This window comes from Dermochelys coriacea, chromosome 1 (assembly GCF_009764565.3).
Source record: "Dermochelys coriacea isolate rDerCor1 chromosome 1, rDerCor1.pri.v4, whole genome shotgun sequence".
Classification (NCBI taxonomy): Eukaryota; Metazoa; Chordata; order Testudines; family Dermochelyidae; genus Dermochelys; species Dermochelys coriacea.
In genome coordinates this window covers 42,384,960-42,397,444 of record NC_050068.2, presented here as the reverse complement: position 1 = coordinate 42,397,444, position 12,485 = coordinate 42,384,960, and the positions used below count along the sequence as shown (strand labels likewise).

At 43.2% G+C, this 12,485-nt stretch overlaps 1 protein-coding gene across 7 annotated transcripts in view; it reads left to right on the top strand.

Moving 5' to 3' along the window:
* The window catches only part of SPATA13 (spermatogenesis associated 13), a 132,779-nt gene that overhangs the window by 41,703 nt on the left and 78,591 nt on the right, over positions 1-12,485 (top strand). For 5 of the 7 annotated variants that reach the window (XM_038407252.2, XM_038407284.2, XM_038407266.2 and 2 more), the window contains one exon: positions 3,559-5,336. In XM_038407252.2, the coding sequence (XP_038263180.1) occupies positions 3,711-5,336 (1,626 nt within the window). In that variant the 5' untranslated portion in view covers positions 3,559-3,710. Of the gene's footprint in view, positions 1-70; positions 196-3,558; positions 5,337-12,485 lie in introns of those variants that run through there. The other 2 variants (XM_043504309.1, XM_038407258.2) reach the window with 1 other exon arrangement.

Below are 12,485 nucleotides of genomic sequence, written 5' to 3'. Positions count from 1 at the left end.
CACCTCTCTGGAGAGCGGCCTCCCCCCTGCGCGGCTCGAGCGTCGCCCTCCCCGCCGCTGCCATAGCGATGGCGAAACGGATCGCTCCGCCCGCAGGGCAGCGGCGCGGCCGAAGGACCCCTCGGAGCTGCGGCGGCCCCCTCGGCTTCTGAGTCCTGCCTGCCGCCCCGGGCCGGGCCGCCTGGCTCCTCCCAGGTAATGGGCTCCGGCTCCTTCTCCGTCCCCGCGCGGGGGCACCGCTTCCCCTGCCGGGCGGATGGGCGAGCGGCGGGGCAGGTGCTTCCGCCTGGGCCAGCCCACGCCCCTCTGGGTGGCTGAGGCGGGGGTGGGCTTTGGCCGCCCCCGGGACCCCGGGGCGTGCAGCCTGCTGCTTTCCGCCCTCGTTGCGTGGGGGTAAATGAGGTTCGCAAGCGCCTCTTCTCGCGGCCCTTCCCCCCGTACTTCGTTCTCGAGGAACTGGGGAACGGGAAGTCTCCGCGTCTGCCATGAAGGGAGCCGGAGCTCACCCAAGCTTATGCTCCAATAAATGCGTTCGTCTCGAAGGTGCCACAAGTCCTCCTCTTCTTTTCGCGGGTCCAGACGCACACGGCTGCTCCTCTGAAACCGAGCATTTTTAGGTGCGCCCTTCTCTGCGCACACACCGCTCTCCACCCGAGTAGTGCCAATGCTGGATGCAATGTTATGAAAAGATGCGTGTTACTTGGAAAGTTGGTGGGGTTTTTTTTTTGGGGGGGGGGGGAGACTCCAAAATCCTCTCCTGTTTGCATGATGATAGAGTGAAAAGTTTCAGAGTGGTAGAGCCCTGTTAGTCTGTATCAGCAAAAGTAGCCAGGAGTCCTTGTGGCCCCTTAGAGACTAACACATTTATTTGGGCGTAAGCTTTCCTGGGTTAGATGAAGTGGGTTCTAACCCACCAAAGCTTATGCCCAAATACGTTTGTTAGTCAAACCGAGTAAAAGTAGCAGCAGTTGTGGATAGGCACCAAAACGAGGGCAGGCTTGAACTTCAAGCCCTTTGGATTTCGTCCGAAAGCTCTTGCCCATTATATTATGTATGTAAATCTCCCCTCTGTATTTTCCACCAAATGCATCCCATGAAGTGAGCTGTAGCTCACGAAAGCTTATGCTCTGATAAACTTGTTAGTCTCTAAGGTGCCACAAGTCCTCCTTTTCTTTTTTGCGAATACAGACTAACACGGCTGCTCCTCTGAAACTTGCCCATTTCTAGTTAACAAAGCTTCTGTTAAATCATTAGAATAAGCCTCTCCCAGCTAAACTCTTGTAGGGGGCAACTAATCATAGTGCGACAAGGCAGGCTCAAGCTGAGACCATTTGAATGAGGGGAATTAAAACATAGATGAGGGAGATTTTAAGCGTCGCATTGAAACACGCACCGCAAAACCTTTTTTTCTCCGTAGGGGACGAGATTTTAAAACCTCCATTTAAAATTTATCCAAAAGGAGGGACTCAACTTTAAAAGTCTGGATCCAGTGTTTTTAAAGACTCCTAAAAGTTTAACATTTGCGGTATCTTATTGCTTATAATTTGACATGTGCACTGTTTACTATTTATAGTTTGACAGGTTTCAGAGTAGCAGCCCTGTTAGTCTGTATTGGCAAAAAGAAAAGGAGTACTTGTGGCACCTTAGAGACTAACAAATTTATTTGAGCATAAGCTTTCATGAGCTACAGCTCACTTCATCGGATGCATGTTATCTCCCCTCTGTTTTTTCCACCAAATGCATCCGATGAAGTGAGCTGTAGCTCACGAAAGCTTATGCTCTAATAAATTTGTTAGTCTCTAAGGTGCCACAAGTACTCCTTTTCTATTTATAGTTTGTTTTTCTAAGGGGGAAATGTAACCATTAAAAAGCTTAATTCACTTTTGAACCTACCGTACTCCATGTGGCGATAACTGTTTATATGTGCAGGGGTGGGGGAGGGATGGTACATTTACAAATGGGGCTTCTCCCTTTAATATTCATGGACCTGCCAAGTGTGGAGAGGGGATGGGAATGGGTTGTTTAAATCCTGTGAACAGGGAAGCTTTCTGTCTTCACGCTGTGCCTAAGTGCTTCTTCCCAGCTTCTTTGGTTGCCAGGGGGCTTTTACTTCTTGATTCAAATTAGCCTTTAAAGTTCACATGACTACTTGAGACCAAGACCTTACAACAAAAAAGGAGACCAAGCTTCAGAGGTTAAGGGGCAGATTTCACGGGAACTTCTTTCATTTAGTATATCTGTACATTTCCTATTTTATTTTATGGCCAAGAGCCCATTCCTGGATACCTGGGTATCTCTGATCCCACTGGCCCTAGCAAAATTTGACAGTACCAAGGAAACTTGTCATTGCTCTCATGTCAAGGGCAGTAGCTGTTTTAGGTTGGGGGTCCCTGAACTTTTTAAATGAATTGTTTATCACCCTTGTTTAATTTCCATCCCTCCCAGCATCCGTGGATAGTATATGACCCAAAAAGTCAGGAAAGCACAGCCCGGTGAACCCTAATTTGTCTGTTTGTCGTATATGAAGCACAACACACGCTACTTCCTCCCATGCTCATCTGCATCACATCCCACCATTGGCTGTCCTAGCTCACTCTTCCAACAATTTTAGAGAAAATTACGTTGGTGTAGATTTGTCTGATTTAGGCTTGTCTTTTAATTTCCTTAGCTGACACTTGAGTGCCTCGCATTTATTACTTCAGTGATACTCCATGCATGAGTAAGGTGATCAAAGTTTGGCCCTTGGATAGTAGCAAACTATAGAAAAATATACATGTTGTATTATGGCAGTAATATTATAGGAGAAGGTGGCACACATTCCTTTTTTTTTTTCCACCAAATGCATCCGATGAAGTGAGCTGTAGCTCACGAAAGCTTATGCTCTAATAAATTTGTTAGTCTCTAAGGTGCCACAAGTACTCCTTTTCTTATTCCTTATCACGTAAGTCTGAAGGCAGTCAGATGTGACTTCAGTCTTTTTGATGTGAGTCTTTCCCCTTGGTTGCATATATGGTCATGTGTCTTGGAATTCAGGAACTTAGTATTGCGATGAGAAAAATGGCTGGATCTCTCTCCCTCCCCCCGAATAGTGGTTGTTGTTTTTTTTTAAGTTTCTATTTTGCTTCAAGTTAAGTAAAAAAGAAAGAGCAAGGCAAGTGCTGAAGCACCTGTGTTTCAGTCTTAGAATTTTGTTTCTAGCAATAGTTAGTATAATGTGCTTTAGAGGTGGGGTTATATTTGCTTAAAATGTATTGTTAAACTGGGTAGGATAACTCATATAGCATTACAGTAGATCTGCTCTTCTAAGGTAGGTTTGATTATTTGAGTCAAATAAACAAAAACATATTTAAGTTAAATTGGTCCTTTAAATAACTAAACAGAACATAAGTATCCCTTTTGTTGTTTAAAGTGAACTATTAACAGCTTTTCCCGAGCCCATGGTATAGCTTTGTTTCGTTAATATTCCTTGATTTTATTCATAGGGAATCGCATCTCATTTTGTAGGGAATTTTGTGGGAGGAAAAATGGCTAACTGCTGGCTTTGTTTTCTTGACGCAGGCAGTGCAGTCTGGAGAGCTCAGTTCACACCATAGATGTGAAAACAAGGCAAGAAGAGGTGCCGTAGATGAAGGGCTGGGACAACTGAGGAAGATGGTATTGTGGATCTGAGCTATAGCACCCTCTGCCCTCATACTTATGGCATTGAGGACATGACAACATTTCAGAATGGCTGCGGAAATGGCACCACTGTTACCTGTATAGTAATGGATAATAAAGAACCAAGAAGTATAACTAGCAATGGGGGATGCAATAGCAACACCAAAGCTGAAGAGGAAATACAAGATGACAATCTTAGCCCTTCAAAAATCATGCGCTTTTTCTCTACCCCTAGGAAACGAACTACCGCCAACTCAGAAAGGCCTCGTTCTCTGATTGTGATGGGCAGCTCTTCAACGTGGAATGCTTTGTCGTCCATTAGAAAAATGGGATCGTTCAAGAAATTAAAATCTTCAGTTCTTCAAGGAATTCAGGCCAGAGAAAGCTTGGATGTCTTAAATGAGAACACTGTGGGAAAACATGTCTCAAATGGTGCAATGGTGAGAGTTCAGACTAACCGGTATTCTTATTCGGGACCTTTACATGATTTCCATAATGCAGTGGATGGTTTGGCTTCTGATTGCTCTGATGTAGAGGAAAGTGATGATTCCTTCCTGAGGAATACTCACCGATCACGCAGTATCAGACGCGCCTATGGTGTTGGCCGCATCAATTTATTAGACACTGAAAAAATTCAGAGTCGGCAGAACTGCATCAGGCCAACATCTCCTATCGCCCAGGAGCCAAAGATCTGTGAAATTTTAGTGAAAGATCCTGAAAACAACAGGATTATCTACAGGAGAAGCAAAAGCACAGACAATTTAAACTTTTTGAAAAAGAGCTCGTTCAAACGAAAATCCACATCAAATCTCACTGACCTCAAGATTGCAAGTGAAAAGCAAGTGCCACAAAGGACAGTAAGCACTTCCTCTGCTGACTTGGACAAAGCCAGTGGAAACCCAGAGAGACGGTCAAAACGCTGGAAGAGCCCTATCAGAGCAAAGGATTTTGACAGAGTTTTGAAACTTGTAAGCAATGTTACAGATGCTGCATGGAAAAAAGAGGGTCCTAAGAGCATGACTCCTTCTCTGAACGAACAAAACCAGAGAACGAGGCCAAACAGCAGACTACATGATGACTACTCCCGCAGGGTTTCTAGTAGCAATGAAAATGACAGACGGAGGTGCATTTCCCCTGTGTGCAGTCCAGATTCTACCTTTTCTGGAACTCCGCATCTTCATACTCCAGCTGTTTCTCAGGATACAGACACTGAAACAAATGTATTTACTGGTAAAGCTAACACCCTCAGGACATTATCATGCGTCCTAGATGATGATAGTTCATCACATGGTTTTGATAACCTTAGTGCACTTCCTAATGAGGTGTTTTATGTAGACTCTGACGAACCAAAAAGTTCCAGTCAGTTTATGTGTGAATCTGAGCAGCCTAGCATTCCTCTTAGGCCCACTGCCCCTAAACCTCAGAGCCCCAGTGCTGAGAAGGTCAAGTGCAATATTAATTTCCATTGCCCAGATCGTCACAGCACGTTGTCACTGAGCTCAATGGAAAGTGAGGAAAGAGTTGAGTTACTTGCTCTGAAGTTGAGGAGAAATCCTGTTTGCTTCCAGGACTCAGTGCAAACTGGGTACTATGATGATGGAAATGAAGACAGTGGCATAAGCAGCCACTCTCAGCTGAGCCTCAATTTAGCTTCTGGTACCGAAGAAAAGAAGGAAGAGGTAAGAAGGAAAGCAAACACCACTATATGTTCACGTTGCAAGGTTTGTTTTTATTAATACAGAAATGACAACCTGAATGCTAGGAGCTGTTGCAGCTTGTTACTGATAAAATATGCTGACAGCCAGCAAGCAATGGTGGTTTTTTGTTTTGTTTTTTTAAAATACCAGGTTTGGAAGCTAATATTAATATACACAGGGAAAAATAATTTGATCTTAAAGTGTTGGCAGCAAAGCTGTTCAAGTACATTTTCAAGGGCAGTTTATTATGGCCTGCAGTTATACCACCTTGTGACGTAATCATTTTGGATTTTACCAAGCTAAGTCAGGACTGGCTGGGTCAGTTTTTGGCTGGGAGATTGCTGAAGAATACTTAAGTGGTGCTCCGTGCAGTCATGTTGATTCAGTAGGTCGCACTCTTCCTTTGGACCAGAAAATGTTAAGGTTTGTAGAGCACAATGGGGAGAAAGTCACAACATAAATCAAACCTCCAGTTTGTTTTTACTGTGCATTACTGGCAGTGATTGTTGGTAAATTAATGAAATATTTGGAGGCATATTTCAAAAGCAGTCAATTATTTTACCTGTAGTTATCTATTAATGTTTTCAAAATGATGGGTGGAGACTTAATATGTTGTACTAACTATAATGGATGTCATTGTGCCTAATTAAAAACTTACCACTGTCAATGGATGTGGCCAGTTATATTGCTGCATTTTTGAGTAAATGGGACACAGTTAAGGCCTTATGTACAGTGGGTATTTTGCACTTGTGCAGCTACATTGATATGGCTGCATCAGTTCAGAACTCTAGTGTAAGACATCCTGCAACCCGTTTAAACTGTGACTTGCCTCATTTTCAAAGTACAACTGCCACAAATCACGGTTTAGGCTGACACAGCCCATCTGTACTAAGGGTATACAACTACATTGGTTTAACCGCACCAGTGTGACCAAAACCAAACCAAAACATTGTACATAAGGTCTCTAGCTTTTGTATCCCAGATGAAAAGTTTATAAAATCAGAAGACTATGTTCTGTTGCCTCCTATTTGTCAGAATGAACCTTATATTGTCTACAAAAATGTGGAGTGCCTGCATTAATTTATAGGTTTCATTTCCCCATGTTTATTCCCCTTCCCCCGCCCTGCTGTTCCTCAGACGTTCTTGTCAACTGCTGGAAATGACCCTCCTTGATTATCACTACAAAAGATGTCTCTTTCCCCCTCCCCCCCCCCCCGCCCCCGCTCCCGCTCTCCTGCTGGTAATAGCTCACCTTACCTGATCACTTTCATTACAGTGTGTATGGTAACACCCATTGTTTCATGTTCTCTGTGTATATAAATCTCCCCACTGTATTTTCCACTGAGTGCATCCGATGAAGTGAGCTGTAGCTCACAAAAGCTTATGCTCAAATAAATTTGTTAGTCTCTAAGGTGCTACAAGTCCTCCTTTTCTTTTTGCATTAATTATAAATCACAAAAGTCTCAGCTAGTCAAATTATAGATTTGAGATGGGTGAGGATTTCTTATGTTAATGAAGCCTGATGCTTTTTTGCAAAAAGTGACTGTAAATATTCATTATAAGCATCACCATTCTTCTGGACAAAGTAATACAATTAAAAATAGCTTAGATTACTGTGATACTCGGAACTGTGGTAAAATTGGGAAATGACATGTAATAATGTATATGCATCAGGGCTGTAGAAGAGTTTCTCATTAGAAGTTCTTGGGATGCCCAAACCAGTCCGCTTCATTCTGCAGTTTTCACACCCAGCGTGTGCGTGCAGAGATGCTTTTTAACAGCCTGAAGACATGAGAATGCTAATGTATGTTTATGTATGTCAGTTGCATTTCCTGGAAACTATATGTAGCAGTTAAATGACAGAATTAATGCTACCTAGCTGCCATCTAGTGGTGAACTATAACAATGACATCATCAAGCACTGAATCCAAACTCCTGCCTTCCCCTCACAAAATAACTTTGCACTGCTGTAAAGATGTGGGTTTCAATGTGTGTGTACATACAGACAGACATACAGGTTATTACTAAATTATATTTAATATTGCATTATGTCCTGTTTTCTGACACTTATCTAAAAATAACCAAATCTTGGTGTTTAATATTGACTATGATTTTTACTCATGAGGTTGTAAAGTACTTCTGTTAGTTTTCTTTGCAGTTTATCTCCTCCTTCAGTTGTCTAAATTGAAATGCACACCCTGCACTAGTGGTAGTTATGTATTTTGAGACATATCAGATGATAATAGCCTCAAGAGGCAGATGAAGAACTTGGGGAAATCTAATGGAGTTTCTGACTAATAGCCCTCAGGGCATCCGTGCCCATGCCTGCACAAAGGAAATGTTTCTGTGTCTCTGAGAAGGATACAGGCATGGAGTGGAAGCTAATAATGCAAGGAGCAGTGTTAACTTGGTGGATAGCTGGATACAAATTATGAGTGGAACGTGCCCTCCAGGGCGAGTGGAAACTTTCTCTTCCCTGCTATTCCTATCTACTCCTCACTGCATCCAGAGCCGTAAAACCATAGCCACTCCGAGGTTTGGTCTACGCTACCAACTTATGTTGGTAAAACTACATCGCTCGCGGTGTGGATTTTCTGCACTCCTGAGTGACATAGTTTAGTGACAACACAGGCCTAACCCCTGGTGTAGACAATGCTATGTCAACGGGGGGGCTTCTGCTGTCGACATACCTACTGCCTCTCGGGGACATGGTTTGCTTACGCTGGCCAGAGAAGTTCTCTCATCAGCACAGATAGCGTCTTCACTAAGTGCTACAATCAGTGTAGACGATCCCTGAGTTGCCATGGAAGAGAGAGCATGCTCTGCTTTCTTCCGCTTATTCCTTTGGAGGCTTTGTTCCTCTTTCCTGTCCTCCACATTTCCCAGCAGAGTGGAGCTATGGCATTAGCTTTGTGCCCAAGTTTACAGTCTCCTCCGATGTCAGAAATACTTTAAATCTGTGCTTATTCAGCCAATAGGCTCTACCCTGAATGTCACGTGACATCATGCTGGTTTGAACTTTTGACTAGGATTCCTTCTTAGCTTTGCTTTCTACCAGTCCGTTACAGCATTGCATTCCCTCCCCCACCCCCCAAATGCCTGTGTGGCTGTTTTAGAGCATTCATAATAAGCTATCATTTAAGATGTAACTTTGGATAGCACAAGCACACAAATCTTAGGATGGAGTCCTAATGATAAATACAACATGCTGATGGGCAAGCCTCCAAAGGTTCAGAGTTTCACTTATCTTATCTGTACACTTATGCAATGCATCCATTAGGATTCTGTGATCGCATTTACACAATTAAATATACAATATACATCATGCTGAACAGAGATGCGCCCAAGCCAAAACCACAGAGCCCCAGCAAATATGGGGAAAGTTCATACCCAGATTCTAACTTTATGGTACAGGCCTATATCTAATACAGTCTAGTTTGAAACTTATACAGACTATCTAAGCATAATCGACCTGTTCATTTGCCTCAGGCCCCAAGCTGTTCTTGGGTAAGTTAGTTTGAGATAAACCCCTGAAAGTTACCTAAATGCTTGTTACCTAAATGGTTTGGGTATACCTTAGTTTTACGTTGAGGAATTGCCTTGATATGGGGCAGAGGGAATGAGATACCTATTTGTCTTCTAACAGACAAATCTGCATCATCTTACTTACTAGCACTATTGCTCATAGCTCTGCTACAGCCTTTTCTGGATCTGTTGTTCTTTCTCTTGCGATTCCAGCACCTGATTGTTTCCTTCTCCCATAAGTTGGGTGACTAGGACATAGCACACTTGTCCCAAATGTGTTTTTTGCTTGAAGTGAGTTATGGGTGATCTAAGCTCTGAGACTACAAGCTGTTCTGCAGAGGCAAACTCTTGCACCTGGGAGGAGCACCTTGAAGTCAAATGTCAGCCTGTGCAGCTCAGCATGAAGGATTGTGGCCCTACTCTGCTACTAAATTCAGGAAGCAGAAGGTTATGAGGCAATCTCTCTCTCTCTCTTTTGTTTTGGGTACTCCCTAGAGCATGTATCCGTGTCGATTTCACTACAGATGTCCAATGTGTTTGGTGGATCGGTGGGCAGTAAGGGCTATCCTGCAAACTCCTACTCCTGGCAGTCCTTACCCAAGTACTTCCCAAGCTGAGGGGCAACTCAGGTTTGGCTAATGTAGTTCAACTATAGTACTAAAAACAGAATACTTGCGTGAGCAAGAGTTTCCAGGATCTGTCCCTAAATAGACACCCCTTGGTTTCTCTACATTTCCAATCTGAGCACCTTGTTTCTCTTAAACTCAGCTGACTCCTGTGTTCTTTTTAGCCTTCTCCTTTTCAAAGGACGGCAAAAGTTGTTTAAAGGTGAAATAGACTAGTGTTGGGATATTTCTACACTACAATGACACCATAGTATAGCTGCTTCTTGTATTGACAGAAAAACCCCTTCTGTCAATGTAGCTAATCCATCTCTTTGAGAGAGGGTAGTTAGGTTGACAGAAGAATTCTTCCATCAACCTAGCTCATCTATAGTGGGGTTTATGTTGACCTATGTTTACAGGATGTGAAATTTTTCAGAGCCCTGAGTATAGCTAGGTTGATCTCATTTTTAGGTGTAGATCAGGCCTTAGTTGCCCTACCCAGTCAATTAATAAGTACTTATCAGAGAACTAGCAAATAAACTCCATGAAACTTTGTTAATCTATATCTGTGACTAGAACTGAAAATTAATGCCTTGTCTACACATGCAAATTGTTCTGATTTAACTACAATGGCACAACTTCCCTGTGGGGACACTTAAATCAGCTTAAGAATACCTTTTGTCAATTCAACTTAAGTCAGTTTTTTCAGCTATAACTGAGTGAGTGACTTAATAGTGTCCACACAAGAGGATTGCACCAATGTAACTAAATCTATTTAGTTAAATTGGTGACGTTTTTGTGTGTAGACAAGACCTAAATTCCCCCCAGAAACCAGGATTTTGTTGCCCTTGTTCAGATCTAGTTTCCTGTGCATTATGCTTTTCTGTAGCACTCGTAGCAGACATTTTTCTTTTGGCTGGCATCAGTGTATGATTAAGTATGATGATGTGTTTGGAATATTTCCAATGCTCTTAGCCTCCCTAAAAATGAACCCTATGGAAGATGTGGAAATGACAGAAGTGTTAAATGACTTCTTTTTGGTGAAAACTAAAACGTTTGTAGCAATAGTGAATGCCAGTGGAAAATGAGGTGGGATCAGAGGCTAAAATAAGGAAAGAACAAGTTAAAAATTACTTTGACAAGTCCGATGTTTTCAAGTCACCAGGGCCTGATGAAATACATTGTAGAATATAGGTTCTGACTCCATGGGTGCTCCAGGGCTGGAGCACCCACAGAAAAAAATTAGCAGGTTCTTAGCACCCACTGGCAGCCAATCTCTCCCCTTCCCCACTAGTGCCTCCTGTTTGCCAGCGGCTCTGCCAATCAACTCATCCCCCTCCCTCCCACCCATGCTACCAGCTGTTCTGCGGCATGCGGGAGGGAGGGGGAGATGCGGGGATGGGGCATGCTTGGGGAAGGGGGTGGGAAGAGGCAGGGCAGGAGTGGGGCATTGCAGGAAGTGGTGGAAGGGGGGCAGGGCTGGTGGAAGGATGGGAAGAGGCGGGGGTGGGAGCTTGGGGGAAGGGATGGAGTGGGGGTGAGGCCTAGGGCTGAGTGGGGGTTGAGCACCCCCCCAGGACAATTGGAAGTCTGTGCCTGTTTTCTAGACTACTCAATGAGCTGACTGAGGAGGTATCTGAGCCATTAGCGATTATCTCTGAAAAGTCATGGAATATGGGAAAGATTCCAGAGGACTGGAAAAGGGCAAATATAGTGTCCATCAATAAGAAGGAAATCAGGACAACGTGGGGAATTACAGATCAATCAGGTTAACTGTAGTACCCAGCAAGATAATGGAGCAACTAATTCAAGCAATCAGTTTGCAAACAAACAGAAGATAATATGGTGATAAGTAACCAACAGCATGGAAGAACAATTCATGTCAAACCAACGTAACAACTTTCTTGGAGGGGACGGAAGGAGGGAAAATTGGTAGATATGGTAGATCTTGACTTTAGTAAGACTTTTAATACTGTCTTGCATGACCTTCTCATAAACAAACTAGGGAAATACAACCTAGATGGAGTTACTATAAGGTGGGTGTATAACTGGTTGGAAAACAGTTCCCAGAGAGTAGTTACAGTGGTTCACAGTCAAGGTGGAAGGGCACATCAAGTGCAGTCCAACAGGGATCAATTCTGGGTCTAGTTCTGTTCAATATCTTCATCAATGATTTAGATAATGGCATAGAGAGTACACTTATAAAGTTTGCAGATGATACCAACCAGGGCGGGACTACAAATGCTTTGGAGGATAGGATTAAAATTCAAAATGATCTGAAGAAAACAGGATGGAATTCAATATGGACAAATGCAAAGCACTCTACTTAGGAAGAAACAGTCAGTTGAACACATACAAAATCGGAAATGACTGCCTAGGAAGAAGTACTGCAGAAAGGGATCTGGGGGTCATAGTGGATCACAAGCTAAATATAAGTCAACTATGTAACACTTGCGCCAAAAAAAAAAAAAAAGCAAACCTCATCCTGTGATGTATTAGCAAGACACAAGAAGGAATGCTGCTCTACTCCCAGTTGAGGCCTAATCAGCATGAGTATTGTGTTCAGTTCTAGGGTCTGAATTTCAGGAAACGTGGACAAATTGGAGAAAGTCCAGAGAAGATCAACAAACTTGATTAAAGATCTAGATAACATGACCTATAAGGGAAGATTGAAAAACTTGGGTTTGTTCAGTCTGAAGATGAGAAGACTGAGAGGGGACATAACAGTTCTCGAGTACGTAAAAGGTGGTTACAAGGAGGAGGGAGCAGAATTGTTCTCCTTAACCTCTGAGGATAGGGCAAGAAGCAATGGGCTTAAATTGCAGCAAGGGAAGTTTAGATTGGACATTAGGAAAAAATTCCTAACTGCCAGGGTGGTTAAGCACTGGAATAAATTACCTAGGGAGGCTGTGGAATCTCCATCCCTGGAGATTTTTAAGAGTAGGTTGGACAAACACCTGTGAGGGATGGTCTATCTAGATGATACTTAGTTCTGTCACGA